At 30.8% G+C, this 13,087-nt stretch overlaps 1 protein-coding gene across 5 annotated transcripts in view; it reads right to left on the reverse strand.

Moving 5' to 3' along the window:
* The window catches only part of LOC118198381 (uncharacterized), a 92,646-nt gene that overhangs the window by 61,763 nt on the left and 17,796 nt on the right, over positions 1-13,087 (reverse strand). For 3 of the 5 annotated variants that reach the window (XM_085821957.1, XM_085821958.1, XM_035370041.2), the window contains exons 5-6: positions 8,036-8,123; positions 7,758-7,909 (exon numbers count right to left, since the gene is read on the reverse strand). In XM_085821957.1, the coding sequence (XP_085678083.1) occupies positions 7,758-7,909; positions 8,036-8,123 (240 nt within the window). Of the gene's footprint in view, positions 1-7,757; positions 7,910-8,035; positions 8,124-11,470; positions 11,505-13,087 lie in introns of all 5 variants that reach the window. The other 2 variants (XM_085821960.1, XM_085821959.1) reach the window with 2 other exon arrangements.

The following is a 13,087-nucleotide window of genomic DNA, read 5'->3' on the forward strand; positions in this document are numbered from 1 at the left end:
GTTTAAAAATTATAAAGCTAAAATGAAAGAACAATGTATTAACTAAAACAAACAAATAAAAAGTGAGATTTAACATAAAATAATTAGATAAAATATTTAGTTTATTCTATGAACTACTGCATTAATTTTATATTAAAATTCCTGATTCACTCAATACTTTTGAATAATTAATTACATGTGGTTCCACAATTAGAAGCCAATAAATGAAAAAATCTTATACTTCAGAATGTTAAGCCATTATAACTTCTAAATTATCAACGAATTATTTTTCATCAAATGCCTCACTGGCATTATTTCTTTCTCTTAAAACCAGTAATCACTTCAACAGCAAGAAATTTTATCATTGAATCACACCCAAATTAAAAGCAGAATGTAAGATCCCATTTTAATAAAATAGTTCTGGTACGGTAATTCAGTACTGGTACGGTAACGAAGTAAAGTACTGCCACGATATTGACTTATTAAAATAAACTCAAATGTTTAAAAATTACTTAAACATAAAGGAACATATTCCCTATATCTAATTTGTAATTCATTTTCACAAAAATTCACAATATATTAGTAGTTAAGAAAGTCATTTGCGTTGTATCTTTTCCTATACCGGGACCATGCATAGTGAAAATCCATAGAAAAAATACGGTACTATTCCGTTTTGAGGACAGTAAAAAAATTGCAGCGAAAATGTATGCGTAAAAGCGCCAAATCTAGCAAACGCGCCCATTTAACAGCGCACCAAATCTAGCGTATGCGCAGATTTCAGATTACGTAAGTTTATATAGTTCTATATTTCGTAAGATGCCATTGAAATACTAGTTTAATTTTTAAATCCTTTTTTGATATCCTATGGATTTAACAATTTGGGAAATGCCAACGACGGAAAGTCTGCAATAGAATTTTGGGTAAAGTGCAGAAACACCCACTGCTTGACACGTTTTTAAGAATTGCACATACTCGGTATCCATCGACCTATTTTCACTTAAAAAAAATTCCAGAATTGCACAAAAATGGCACTGTGCACACTTTTGACTTTATCTATGTACAGAGCTTAAATTGAGCCGGAGCCCACCGAAGCCCGGCTCTGGTACTTCTTAGTTTTTGGGATATATTTTAATTCTAGTCGGAGCGCACTAGAGCCCTAAATAAGAAGGCTCTGGTACTTTTTTATGTAATGGAACAATTATTTTAGTAGAAATTTGATCTAGAAAATTTTATTTTTAGCAAAAAAATTATATAAAAAATCACTTATTAAATTTTAATTTATCTCTTTGCATTTCATTTAATTTTAATTATTTAATTACTTTAATCTTTAATTATTTTAATAAATAACATTAAATTAATTGTGAATTAATTGAATAGTAATTAACAAGTAAAATAATAATTAATAAATATTGATTATTAATATCAATTAAATAATTGTTAATTAATTTGCTACTCATTATCTATTTAATTTAAAAATTATTAATGATTTTAATAGTCATTTTGTTTATTTATTTACTCTTGTTCCTCATTCGTGATGGTCTTTCATAGGGCTCCGGCCCTTCTGCTGTTAGAAATTAAGCCCTGTCTATGTACACATCGACACATTTTCACTTAAAAAGTAAAAGAAAATTGACAAAAATCCAATTGTTTTTACCCTTGTAAAAAGCAGCAAACAAATAAGTGGGCGATTCTGCACTTTACCGAGAAGAAAAGGCAGCATTCATTATAGACAATTATGTTTGAGAGATGAAATTATGCTTTAGCGATAACTCAGTGGTGAAATAGCAATGCAGGCATCCATTCAGTTTAGCAATTTTTATATAAATTATAATATTGATCTGAAATAGTTATTTACTCTTATGCTTCCATTCAATCATGTTTAGCCTTTTTTATATAAATTATAATAATAAAAAAGCATTATATGAAATTAACCTTTCATCTAACTTAAAACATCAATCTTAGATAGTTATTTACTATTATACTTCTTTCTTGCGTTAGGGTTGCCAAAATTATTTTTGGCAGCACTGGCATCAATAGTTCGGGGATTTTTTATGGCCCTTAAAACCGAATACAGTAGAAGTCCAGAAATCCGCAGAGCTTGGGACCAGAGGTTGTGCGGATTTTAGGACAGAAAAGATAAATCATAATATTCAGACTAAAAGTGCAAAATAAATAAGGCATATTAGACACATTTAATTAAATTATTATATATATTATTGCAATAACTTATTATATGCATTAAATTATTATTACATATATAAATTGATTATATTATTCATTGTATTATATGTATCATTCATTCATATGTACACAGCATCAAGGTTTGCCGATTTCGCCTCATGCAAAGATTTCCGGTTTTGGATTACAGTGTTATAATCACTGTTTTAATAAATAATAAAAATAATAAAAATGTTAACAGCTTTTCTTTATTTTTTTCGTATATCACACAATTGTGTCGCAATTCCATACGATTCTGCTATAAACCGAGGAGTAGCACCTGCTTCCATCTTTTGCAGAATTTGCACTTTTTGCATTACCGTCAATGCAACATGTTTATGTTTTTCAACGCTGCAAGCCGTAAAATCATGAGTGCGTTTCTTATCTGTAATTGTATCAAAAAGGGCTGAAATTTAAAATATTCTTAATTTATCCCCAAAATTCCGGATAAAAAAAGAAGGCAGCACCAAATAATCTCGTGAAATAACAAAGCTTAGAAAATACAACAACGTGAATCGTGAACTTGAAAGAAGAGTTGAGTGAATCATCTGCTTTTTTACCTCGATGCAGATTAGAGGGGGAAAAAACTTTTATCATGATGTCAATAATTAGGTATTTCTGCTATGACTTATTATTATTCGGTAATTATGATGTCATTATTCAGTAAGTATTTTTTCTTCGATTTTTTTTCAATAAATTTGCGGTTTCCAGAACCTATAAACTGAATGTTTACTGTATTTTGAGAGGCAACGCGGATTTCAGGAGTTGGCGGATTTCAGGTTGGCAGATTTGTGATATTTGACTGTAGTACCGAAAATACAAATAATACATAGAACATTTTTACCTATAAATATTATTTATTAAAGTTAGGGCCTAAGGTAAAGTTACGAGTAACAAAATGAGTACAAGAACATGAAATCAAGAAAAACCAGATTTTAACAAAGGTTCACAATTATAAGTTTCAGTACCTCGTCTTGCCAATTAATCACCTTTATTTTAATTTACTTTAGAGTTCTACATTAATGAAAAATGAGTAAAAATTTAGACATATTAAGAAATCATTATTATTCTTCACATAGGCAAGGGTACCCCATAATAGTTCATTACATTTTTAATGAGGCATTTACCACTTCATCACAATAAAATTTGAGTTCTAAGAGTAATTTATTACATTTTTACATTTACCAATATTTCAATAAAAGACTATGCACTAAGTTATTTTCATTATTACTGATTTCAGGAAAAGGTCAGCGAAGGGAAATTTAAATTGACTATACATTTCAGGCCCTTTTGACATTACTCTGACTAAGCACTGATTAAGATAATTTAATAAATTCTAAACCAAACAGAGTACACACACATATATATATAAAACTTATCTTGACAGAGACAATTTGCAGTTATCACTCACAGCTGGGTCGGGTATGGGAATGTAGGAAGTCGGAAAACGGAACATAGCGGCAGTCCAAGGGTACCCAAATTCAACTAGAGAATCCTGCATGGCAGCAAAGTTCCTGGCCGAAAACTAGATGAAGAACTGTCCGGATTTATCCAACTCTGTGACTTGAAGCGTTTCTGAAGAAGCTTGTGTACCATTCAAATACGAAGATTAAAATGCAAAAAAATAATGCCTTCTCAACTCAACTAAGCCGGGTCAGTTAAACAGCATGTGGAACATGCCAATCGGGAGAAAATGCTGTTACCAATTCCTGCTGGTAAAATATAATTATATTTTTATCAAACGCTTGGAGGGAAACCACATATCCAAGATTTATAGTCATAGCAATACAATTTCAACTGGATGCAGCTGGATAAGGGATTCACCACATGGAACCAGCACATTACCCGTGAAACCAGCAAATGCACGAGCTCACAAAAACACCTTCTCGCATAACATTGACAATTTAATTTAATTTCTTTCATTCTTTTCTTAGTGGATACTCTTAAGATGATTTTCCCTTTTCTGTTTTTTTTTTTTTTTCTTTTTTTTTGGGGGGGGGATGACAGCTCTTCTCGTACTCTCCATCGGGCTACACACATGCACACCAGACCCTTCCTTCGAAAGTAAAAACTGATGCACTTAAGGGGTAATTCACCTCGCCTACAAAGTCAGGTTACGTCCTTACTCCCATTAGTCAATTCAAAATTAACTCGCACTTTGCCAGTTCTCGCTCAATCAAGGAAAAATCCCAGATGCCACAATTTTTCAAGTTTTTCTTATTATGTATCAAGTACCACAATTTCCAAAAGAATGCTTATCAAGTCCGACTCCCCGAACCTCCAATGGTAGTCTTGGTCAGGGAGCATAATTGCAGCTACTGCTTCATTAACAGCTGAGGAACAAGTAACTAGCACCAAAGACGGCCGAGGAAAAAGTGACCAACACACAAAAATCCTACGCGCGATCACACAAAAACAGAATACCAGAAAATCCAGAATTTTGTACCCCCTAAACACGACTAAAACCATTATTCTGCCAAATTCATCAAAAACAACGTTTTGCACAAGCACTTTTAAAAAGATAAGCACTGCACTTTTTCGTCATGACATTTGAAAAAAATACCTATATTAAATTAAATTATAACAATAACATAAAAAATTGAATCAAATTATAAAATAATTTGAATGCTTATTACAAACAAGCAAAATAATCAAAACTGATGTTTGTTTCATGAAATATATCATTACGCCTTCCTTCCCCATTTCAAACAGACACAAACTTAAACATCATTTTAGACATAAACTTCCACATACAGAATGTTTTAAATAACAAAAATATTCATGATTTGGAAATTTCAATTTACACACACACACACACACCATAACAGGGCGGAAAAAAAAAAAAAAAAAAGAGAGAGAAAGGGGAAGGAAAAAAAAAAAAAAAAAAAAAAGAAAGAAAGAAAAAGAAAAGAAAAGAAAAACGAAAAATTGTCAAATAGCAAAATCTAACTTTTCATGTTGTCTCCTGGTTCTTATATCGAGAACGTTTTATAGTCATTATGAAAATATAAAATTATGAGAAAAAATTGACCAGGATATTTAATTTCAAATTTGCATTTTTGATGTCATTTTCAACTTACCTTGAGAAATTTAACTGAAAGTTAGAATTATTCAAGGAAATAAGTTAAAATAAAGTGCAGCAAAAAATGTGTATAATTTAATATGCCATACAAGGAAGTCTTCTATCCACATCAGATTTTTAAGTTATAGTTTTTGAGATAAGCTATAATTTTTTGGTACTTTTCCATTAAAATCATATTATGCATTTTCAGCACCATACTGGTGCATTTTGGTTTATTTCTTTCTTCCTCCTTCCTCTGGCGCCCTCTCCACATAGTTTTTGTTTTATTTTTTTAAATATAGAAAAAAAAAAGACAAATTTATTGCTTCTAAAAGGACTAAAAAAATTTGCAAAGTTAAAATAAAAAGTAACACTAACAACCATTTCACTTATAGGAGAAAATACATCAGAATGTAATTCAACATAACACAGAACATTTCTGCTTTAGAATGCATGCTGCACCACATGCATTCCATTACATTACAGTCTATAAATGTTGGCAAGGCAGTCTCTCTTCGGCATTTATCACATCATCTTGTACTACCCCCCAGACATTCAACAGATTGGGTATATATAGCACTGTGATAATTGTTTCCACAGTTGAAGCAAACTGCATTGATGGAACACAGCAATGACTTTATTTAACACTTAAATTTCACAAAATGAAAGATATACTCAGGAAAAAAAGGCGTCATGCAAACAAGAAGAGAAAACGTATTCTAACTTTTTAAAAATAAAATAAATACTTTCTTCATGTGAGAACCGCATGCGACTCTCGAGCCTGTGTTTCAAACATTGCTGTTAACATATATATTATTTTTTATCTATTTAAATTGTACAAGAGTTTAACAACAATATTTAAAGCTGTTATGACCTCTTCCCCAATGGAGAGACTTTTTCTGAAGGAAAAAGTTCTGTAAAATTTAAAAGTTTATGAGCTCGCCTTTCTTATTTATTTAAGAGAAGGCAAAGAAATGTCTGTCACCGCAACAGGATCTGAATTTTTGGGCGACATACACAAAGCTGCAATAATACATTTTTTTCCAGTCCTTGAAGTAAGTAGTAGACCAACAGCATCAATATTTATTTTAGTAAAGTACTTTGGAAATAACTGGTACTAACATCATCGGAGCCTTGTTTTTGAAATTTCCCTTCCTAGCACGCTGACAAGTATCACAGGATTTTGCAAAATCTTTGGTTTCTTTGTAACACCTCATCAAAAAAAAAAAAAAAAAAAAAAAAAAAAAAAAAAACCGATCAGCCTATCTTTGGTCTTTTTAACACCCAAATGATCAGAACTTCCTTCGTGGCCCATCTTTATAATTGACAACTGGAGTTTTATAGGTATAACTACAATCTGTCTTTTAAAGCCCATTTTATCTGTCATTTTTTTAAAATAAAAGGTCCGTTCCTGTCAGACTATAGTTCTCATTTTTCTATGTACCTTCCTTAACTTCTTGGTTGATTTTAGATAGTTCCTTATCAGTATGCTGAAGTTGTGCAACTTCTTTTGATTCAATGTTTACTAATTCCATGAGAGCTTATCTTCTGTGTTTAATTCCAGTAATTTAACCTCTTCAAAGGCATCTCTGGTTGCTCCATTTTCTTCCCTCATCTGTTCTAAGAACTTTTCTTTATCGTTTTTAGATAATTCTCTTTTCCTTTGAGCATAGAGAGTTTTGAGCAGTAGAGACAGCATTAACCTGGTACACTAATATTACGTTCAGTGACAAACTAATAAAATAAAGCAATTCAATATTAACAGGAATAACCTGGTATCATTAAATATTATGTTCAGAGATGAACTAATAAAATAAAAATATGCATAATTATCCGATCTCAGCTGGTACCTTTTAAAAATTTCACTGTCAAAGCATTGATAAAAGAGGTCCCTGACCTGTTTGGATCACTTTTGGGAAACCCATACGACTAAAAATCTGTTAGAAAGCATCAATCACAGATGGCGAAGAAATATCTGAAATTCATACTTTCTTACAGAGTCTGGAAAAGAGAAATGATAGAATGATTTGCTATTACATATTCCATATACCAAATAGTGAAATCCATTGAAAGAAAGAAAATATGATTAGATGGAAAATGCAATTTGCAAATGATGGTTATAAAATTAATAATTGCCAGGAAAGAAGCCAAACCAAACTAGTAATACCTGTTGAGCTAAAACAAAAAATGTGCTATGCAGTATAGATTCAATACAAAATAACAATTTTTAATTAGACAAATATTTTACATTTGAATATTTTTAGTACAAAAGTATAGTATGTACAAAGATTTCTAAGATATTTATCCCTATGATACTCTTCTAGTCATATCTTTTTTATTGCAGGCATTACATTTAGCCAAAAAAGAAAGAAAAAAAAAAACTCATGGACTTTTCAACATTTTAGAGAACTACTATTTAATATTTTTCAAATAAAATTAACTTACTATAAAGGGGGGAAATTCAAAGTAATCACAAAATATAAAAATAATTAATACTCACGCTTTTCGCAAGGCATTACTATCTAAGGCAAGTTTAGCTGGATTAATTAATTCCGTGGAATTTTCTGCAAGTTTTTTTATCCTCAAAGCTTCTTGACAAGCTTCAGCAGCTGCTTCTTCCTGCAGTTCCATTTCTTCATTCTCAGCACCCAACTAATCAAAAGAAACTGAAATAACAATTTTCTCCCCCAAACAGTACAACAGATGAATTTACAATAAATTTAAAGTAAGTAACTGAAGGAAACAATAACATATAATAGTTCTAATTATTAGAAGTACCTGAAATAAAATATCTGAATCTTCACTTTCAGATTCATGCAGTAAAGAGACATCACTAGTGTTTAACTCTTTTTCAAGTGAAACCATACTGAAATTGACATAAGCAGAAAAAAAAAAAAAAAAAAAAAAAAAAAAAAGAACTGAAGCAACTGTAAAAGTAAGAAATAAATAAAAATTTTTTGGCTAAACATATGAAACAGAAAATAAGTAAAATAAGTATTAAAACATTTAAATAATAATAAACTGGGAAGAATTCATGAAACTGAGAAAAATATAAAAATGAAATTCTTTTCATCCTTTCTAAATATAAAATGCATTATAAAATCCAACAGTTTTTTTAAATATTATATACTAAAAGAACTTTATATGTAGCTATTTGATAATGAAACAGGATGTTGCTAAATACCTTTTCTTTTGTGATACTTGAAATATGCAACTAATAATAAATTTGGAAGATAAAAATAGCAATTCAAAATAATAATAATAATAATAATAATAATATCTTAAGTTTTTCCATCAGTAATTACATTTAATGACTCATATTTGTTAATCTAGCATAATTAGTTCAGAAATTATTTGTAAATAAGTTTATATTTTCATCAGAAATGGCAAGGAATTTTCATGCTTCTAATTTAGCAACAGGCGAACAATCTGCCTGCATTGCAGTTTTTGTGGTTCTTCCATGTTGTACGTTTTACAAATATTCTTTTAGCCATAGACATAACAAAATCTGCCATAAATGGTGTTTTTAAAAGTAGTGATAGAAATGGACACATTATTTAATGGGAAATAAAAATAAGTTCCTATAAAAATGACAATAGTATCTCATTAATTCTCTTAAAGAGTTTATTGATTTATTAGCATGATAGCACTTTATGTTGCCATTTGTGGACTCATATTGCTCCATTTTGAATGAGAATCACTTTTTGCATCAGTTTGCTGTCTCTAACAGCAAATATTTGGTCTTCTTGTTGCTTTGTATTCCTTACTTTTCTATGCGATTTGAGAATATCGTCGTCTGTTTTTGAAGAACTCATAATACATTGTGCATTTAAATAATTGTGAAAAAATAATAAACCAAACCTAGATTTTTCAAATTTGAAAAATGGCTAGGATTGACTAAGCGGAAAAGTGATTTTTCACCCAGGTGTGTTGGATCCAGGACAATCTACTAGCATTAAGAGTATTGAAAAGAAAAGAAAAATTGTTTATAGAAAATATAATGAAAGTTATTTATCATTTGGGTTTACATGGAATGGGAGATGAAATGGACCCTCAACCTTAATGTATTATTTCCGGTGAATTATTATCCAATCAAAGTATAAAACCATCGTTTCTTAAAAGACAACTTGCATCTAAGCATGCCAATTTAAAGAATAAATCTGAAGAATATTTTAAGAGGAGTTCAAAAATAGTATACAAGTAATGAAAGGCTTTCCTACTTCAAGCAAAAAAGCTTTGGAAGCTAGTTACCTGGTAAGCCTAAGAATTGCTAAGACTGGGCAGGCTCACACTGTTTGAGAAAAACCTTAACATTATTCACCGAAAAAGAGGATAATAAACTTGATAATATTCCGTTATCAAATAATACAGTAAGTTGGAAAATTCATGAAATGGAAAATTCCATAAAAGCGACATTTGGTAAAAAAAAAAAAAAAAAACCCAGAGTATTTTGCATTGCACTTGGATGAAAGCATTGATATAGTGAACTTTGTTCAATTATTAGTGTACATACATTTCGAAGAAGATAAATTAACTGTTGAAGAGTATTTATTTTGTGAATCTCTTCATGATAGAGCAACAAGTGGAATTTTCAAAGTAATTGGCAATTTTATGTCTGAAAATTACATTCCTTGGAACAAGTGCATTGCTATATGCAGTGATGGGGCTTGGGCTTTAACAGGAAAACATTCTGGAGGTTTTTTTTTTTTTTTTTTTTTTTTTTTCTTTCAAATAGAGAAAGTCGCACCTGAAACTAAATTTACTATATAAAAAAATTTAATAAATAAAAAAGTCTTTAATGAGGATGTCCATAATCTGGAATGATCTATAATCCGGACCTCAAAGCTACAAACTTTCTGCGCATGCATAAATGCATAATGCATTTACGATTGCGCATAATACGTTTATACCCTAGCGATGCATACCCATAATACCCCAGCGATGTCCCATTTAGGGCTTCTCATCAGCCCCTGAATTGCATGCCCGTCACAATTGTCTCCTAAAAGAACACCAGATGAGCAGAGGTCCTCTTCAGTAGACTTTTCAGCCTGCAACATCCATTCCCTTTCAGGGACCAGATTGTTGAGACTAACAGCTTTTACTGGGAGAAGACTGCATCAATACTACATCAACATAGTGTGCAGATGAGTAGCTTCCAAAATTTTCCATGAATCTCAATCACCTAAATTCCTATTGTTTAAGAACTCTAAACTTCTCATCATGCTATAGATATGCATTAGATTGATGTTTAAGACATTCTACCACTATAAACAGCTTGCAGTAAATTGCCTGAACTTCAGTAAATTAAAGTTATGTAATTGTTGAAAATAATAGTTTTTCATGTATCAGTAAATAATAGTTCTTCAAACATTAGTAAATAATGGTTTTTCAAACAAAAGCTTTTAATGCAATGTTTCCAAATATAGCTCCCAGAAGGTTTCCTTTTTGTTATCTGTTTTATAATATGCAATTAGAAAATAAATAATTTAGTCTGATTTAATGAAATGAGTTGTTACTATTTATTTCCAGCTACCAAACATTCCTCCTAGCCAGGGTTGTTGCCTAATGGCATTATCAGTTTCCCCCCTTTCTTTACAACATGACACATCCATTGATTTATTTTCATCCATTGACTAATTAATCCTTAAAAAAGTGTAAATTTTTACAATTTTTTAAGGATTTTGTAGGTTTTACAAAAATCACTACACAAAAAGTCCATAGAAAAATTAAGTATTCTCATACATTCATGTGCACTAATAATAAGACGCTTATTTGTTAAGCATGTATCAAGAATTGCTAAACCTTAGCTACTATTTCATCTCTGAAGATAGCCAGGGTGCATTACAGGAGTTAACCAATACTACACGCATGAAAACAGAGAAGGTAGACAACACAGCAGATAAGCCTTATGCAGAAGTCAAACTCATACATTCGGACAAGCAGTCAGTAGTATTTTCTAAATATTATGCCATCCAGGACAGCTACTCATAGTGTTTTGCCAAAATTGTTCCATGGCTATTTCTCAGATGGAATTATCTTAGCTAAACAAATTTCAGTTTTTCAGCACCTTATCATAAAACTTATTCTATGACTCAACTTTATTCTCACAACTAACAGAAATTTCTGAATTTTTTACATAAGCAAGCCAGAAAGAGCAGCTTACGGGACAAGATGCTAAACAGAATAAAACACAAAAGCATGAAGCTTACTCACCTGACTTCTAACACAGCTCAGCCATGATGATATGCTACAGAAAATTACAAATTGTGAAAAATACAAAACAAAAGCATACACAAAAGCACACACACATAAGAACCAACATAATAGTTAGCACAATGACTGCCCAACACGAGATAACTCGTATTAGCATTCTTCAGGACGCCCAATATGAGTTATCTCGTAGTTTCTTGACTTGCCACTTTTGCGTTGCTAAGAGTTACTTACTCGCTTAGAGCTTGTTTTAGCCGTACCGAGGCGATAAGTTGAAGCATGGCTTCAACTCGTAGCAGGCTTCTGCAAAGAGCTTTGTCTAACAGAAGCCGACAACAAGGTAATTTGTAGAAAACTTTCTTCTACAAAAAAGGGGAAAAAATATCCTGTAAACTTTTTTATGATTGTTACGAATCATAACTAGTATTTTTTAATAATATAATATGATTAAATCAATTTGGATTATCGGACTGGAATCCGAAAAGTGCCGTGGCAGTCAATGTGTTAAAGCATAATTCTGAAGCATTTCTTCCCATACTAATTTATATAAACAAAAAGATAAAATTGAATTTTGCTATTTATCAGTATAAATGGATTTTATACCAGCAGAAACACATTTATTTTATAAATAATATGTATTTTACATATACACGATTTTAAACAATGTTCCCCAACATTTTTTAAGCTCATGAACCTCCAACACATATTTGTGATTTATCACAGCCAACTGCAACATCAAGATTTATTGTGATAAACCTTCATATATTGAGATGAATAGTGGCCCACATCTAAATAGATGCTACCTTTAAAAAAATAAGGAAAAAGAGAGAGAGAGCCTTAACCCTTTGAGTAAGATATACATAACCTTATACTAAGAAAAAAAAAGCATTTTAAAAAATTTTTTAACCCACCAAAAACTGCTTGCTAACCCAGTTATGAATTGTGACCTCAAAGAGAAACATCCTAAAAATGGAACACTTTTTAAAGTTACGAAGGACTATTTGAATACAATATGTATCATTAGATAAACCATAAATATATACAGTAGTTAATATGATAGAAATAAATAAATGGCCTAATCATATAACAAGCTAAGGAAATAACTATGTGTTATAATTTTGGGGCAGCTTCTTAAGCATGGGATATCCAATCCGAAAACTGGCTCATATGTTTTTAATATTAAAAAAAGCATATATGAAGAGATGCGATCAGAACACATTGCAGGCAGACATGTGTGGCTGAGATTCTTACAAGATCAAAAGCATTAGCTTTTTATGAGACATATAATAAAAGATTCTTGTCCAACTTCTGTGACTAACTTTATACTGCATGAGTGATGTCTAATCTGACGACCAACTGTGCTATGGTGCTAACACGCCTTTCTTAAGATATTTATCTGTGTGCTAGTTACTGCAAATTATTTTAATAATAATCATCTTTAATTATTTAAGTAAAATGAATGAATGAATTGCAAAATTTATTCATGTCAGGATAGAAAAAACAAAATTTGATTTTTCATTTCTAAAATGATGAAAAATTCTTTCATCTTCACTTGAATACGGGCATCTGGAAGCACGAATTTGGAATTTGTTTTATTATCTATTTCATATTTTGTAAAGC

Source organism: Stegodyphus dumicola, chromosome 8 (genome assembly GCF_044657685.1).
Source record: "Stegodyphus dumicola isolate Sdum_Otavi_A_Nest chromosome 8, ASM4465768v1".
Classification (NCBI taxonomy): domain Eukaryota; kingdom Metazoa; phylum Arthropoda; class Arachnida; order Araneae; family Eresidae; genus Stegodyphus; species Stegodyphus dumicola.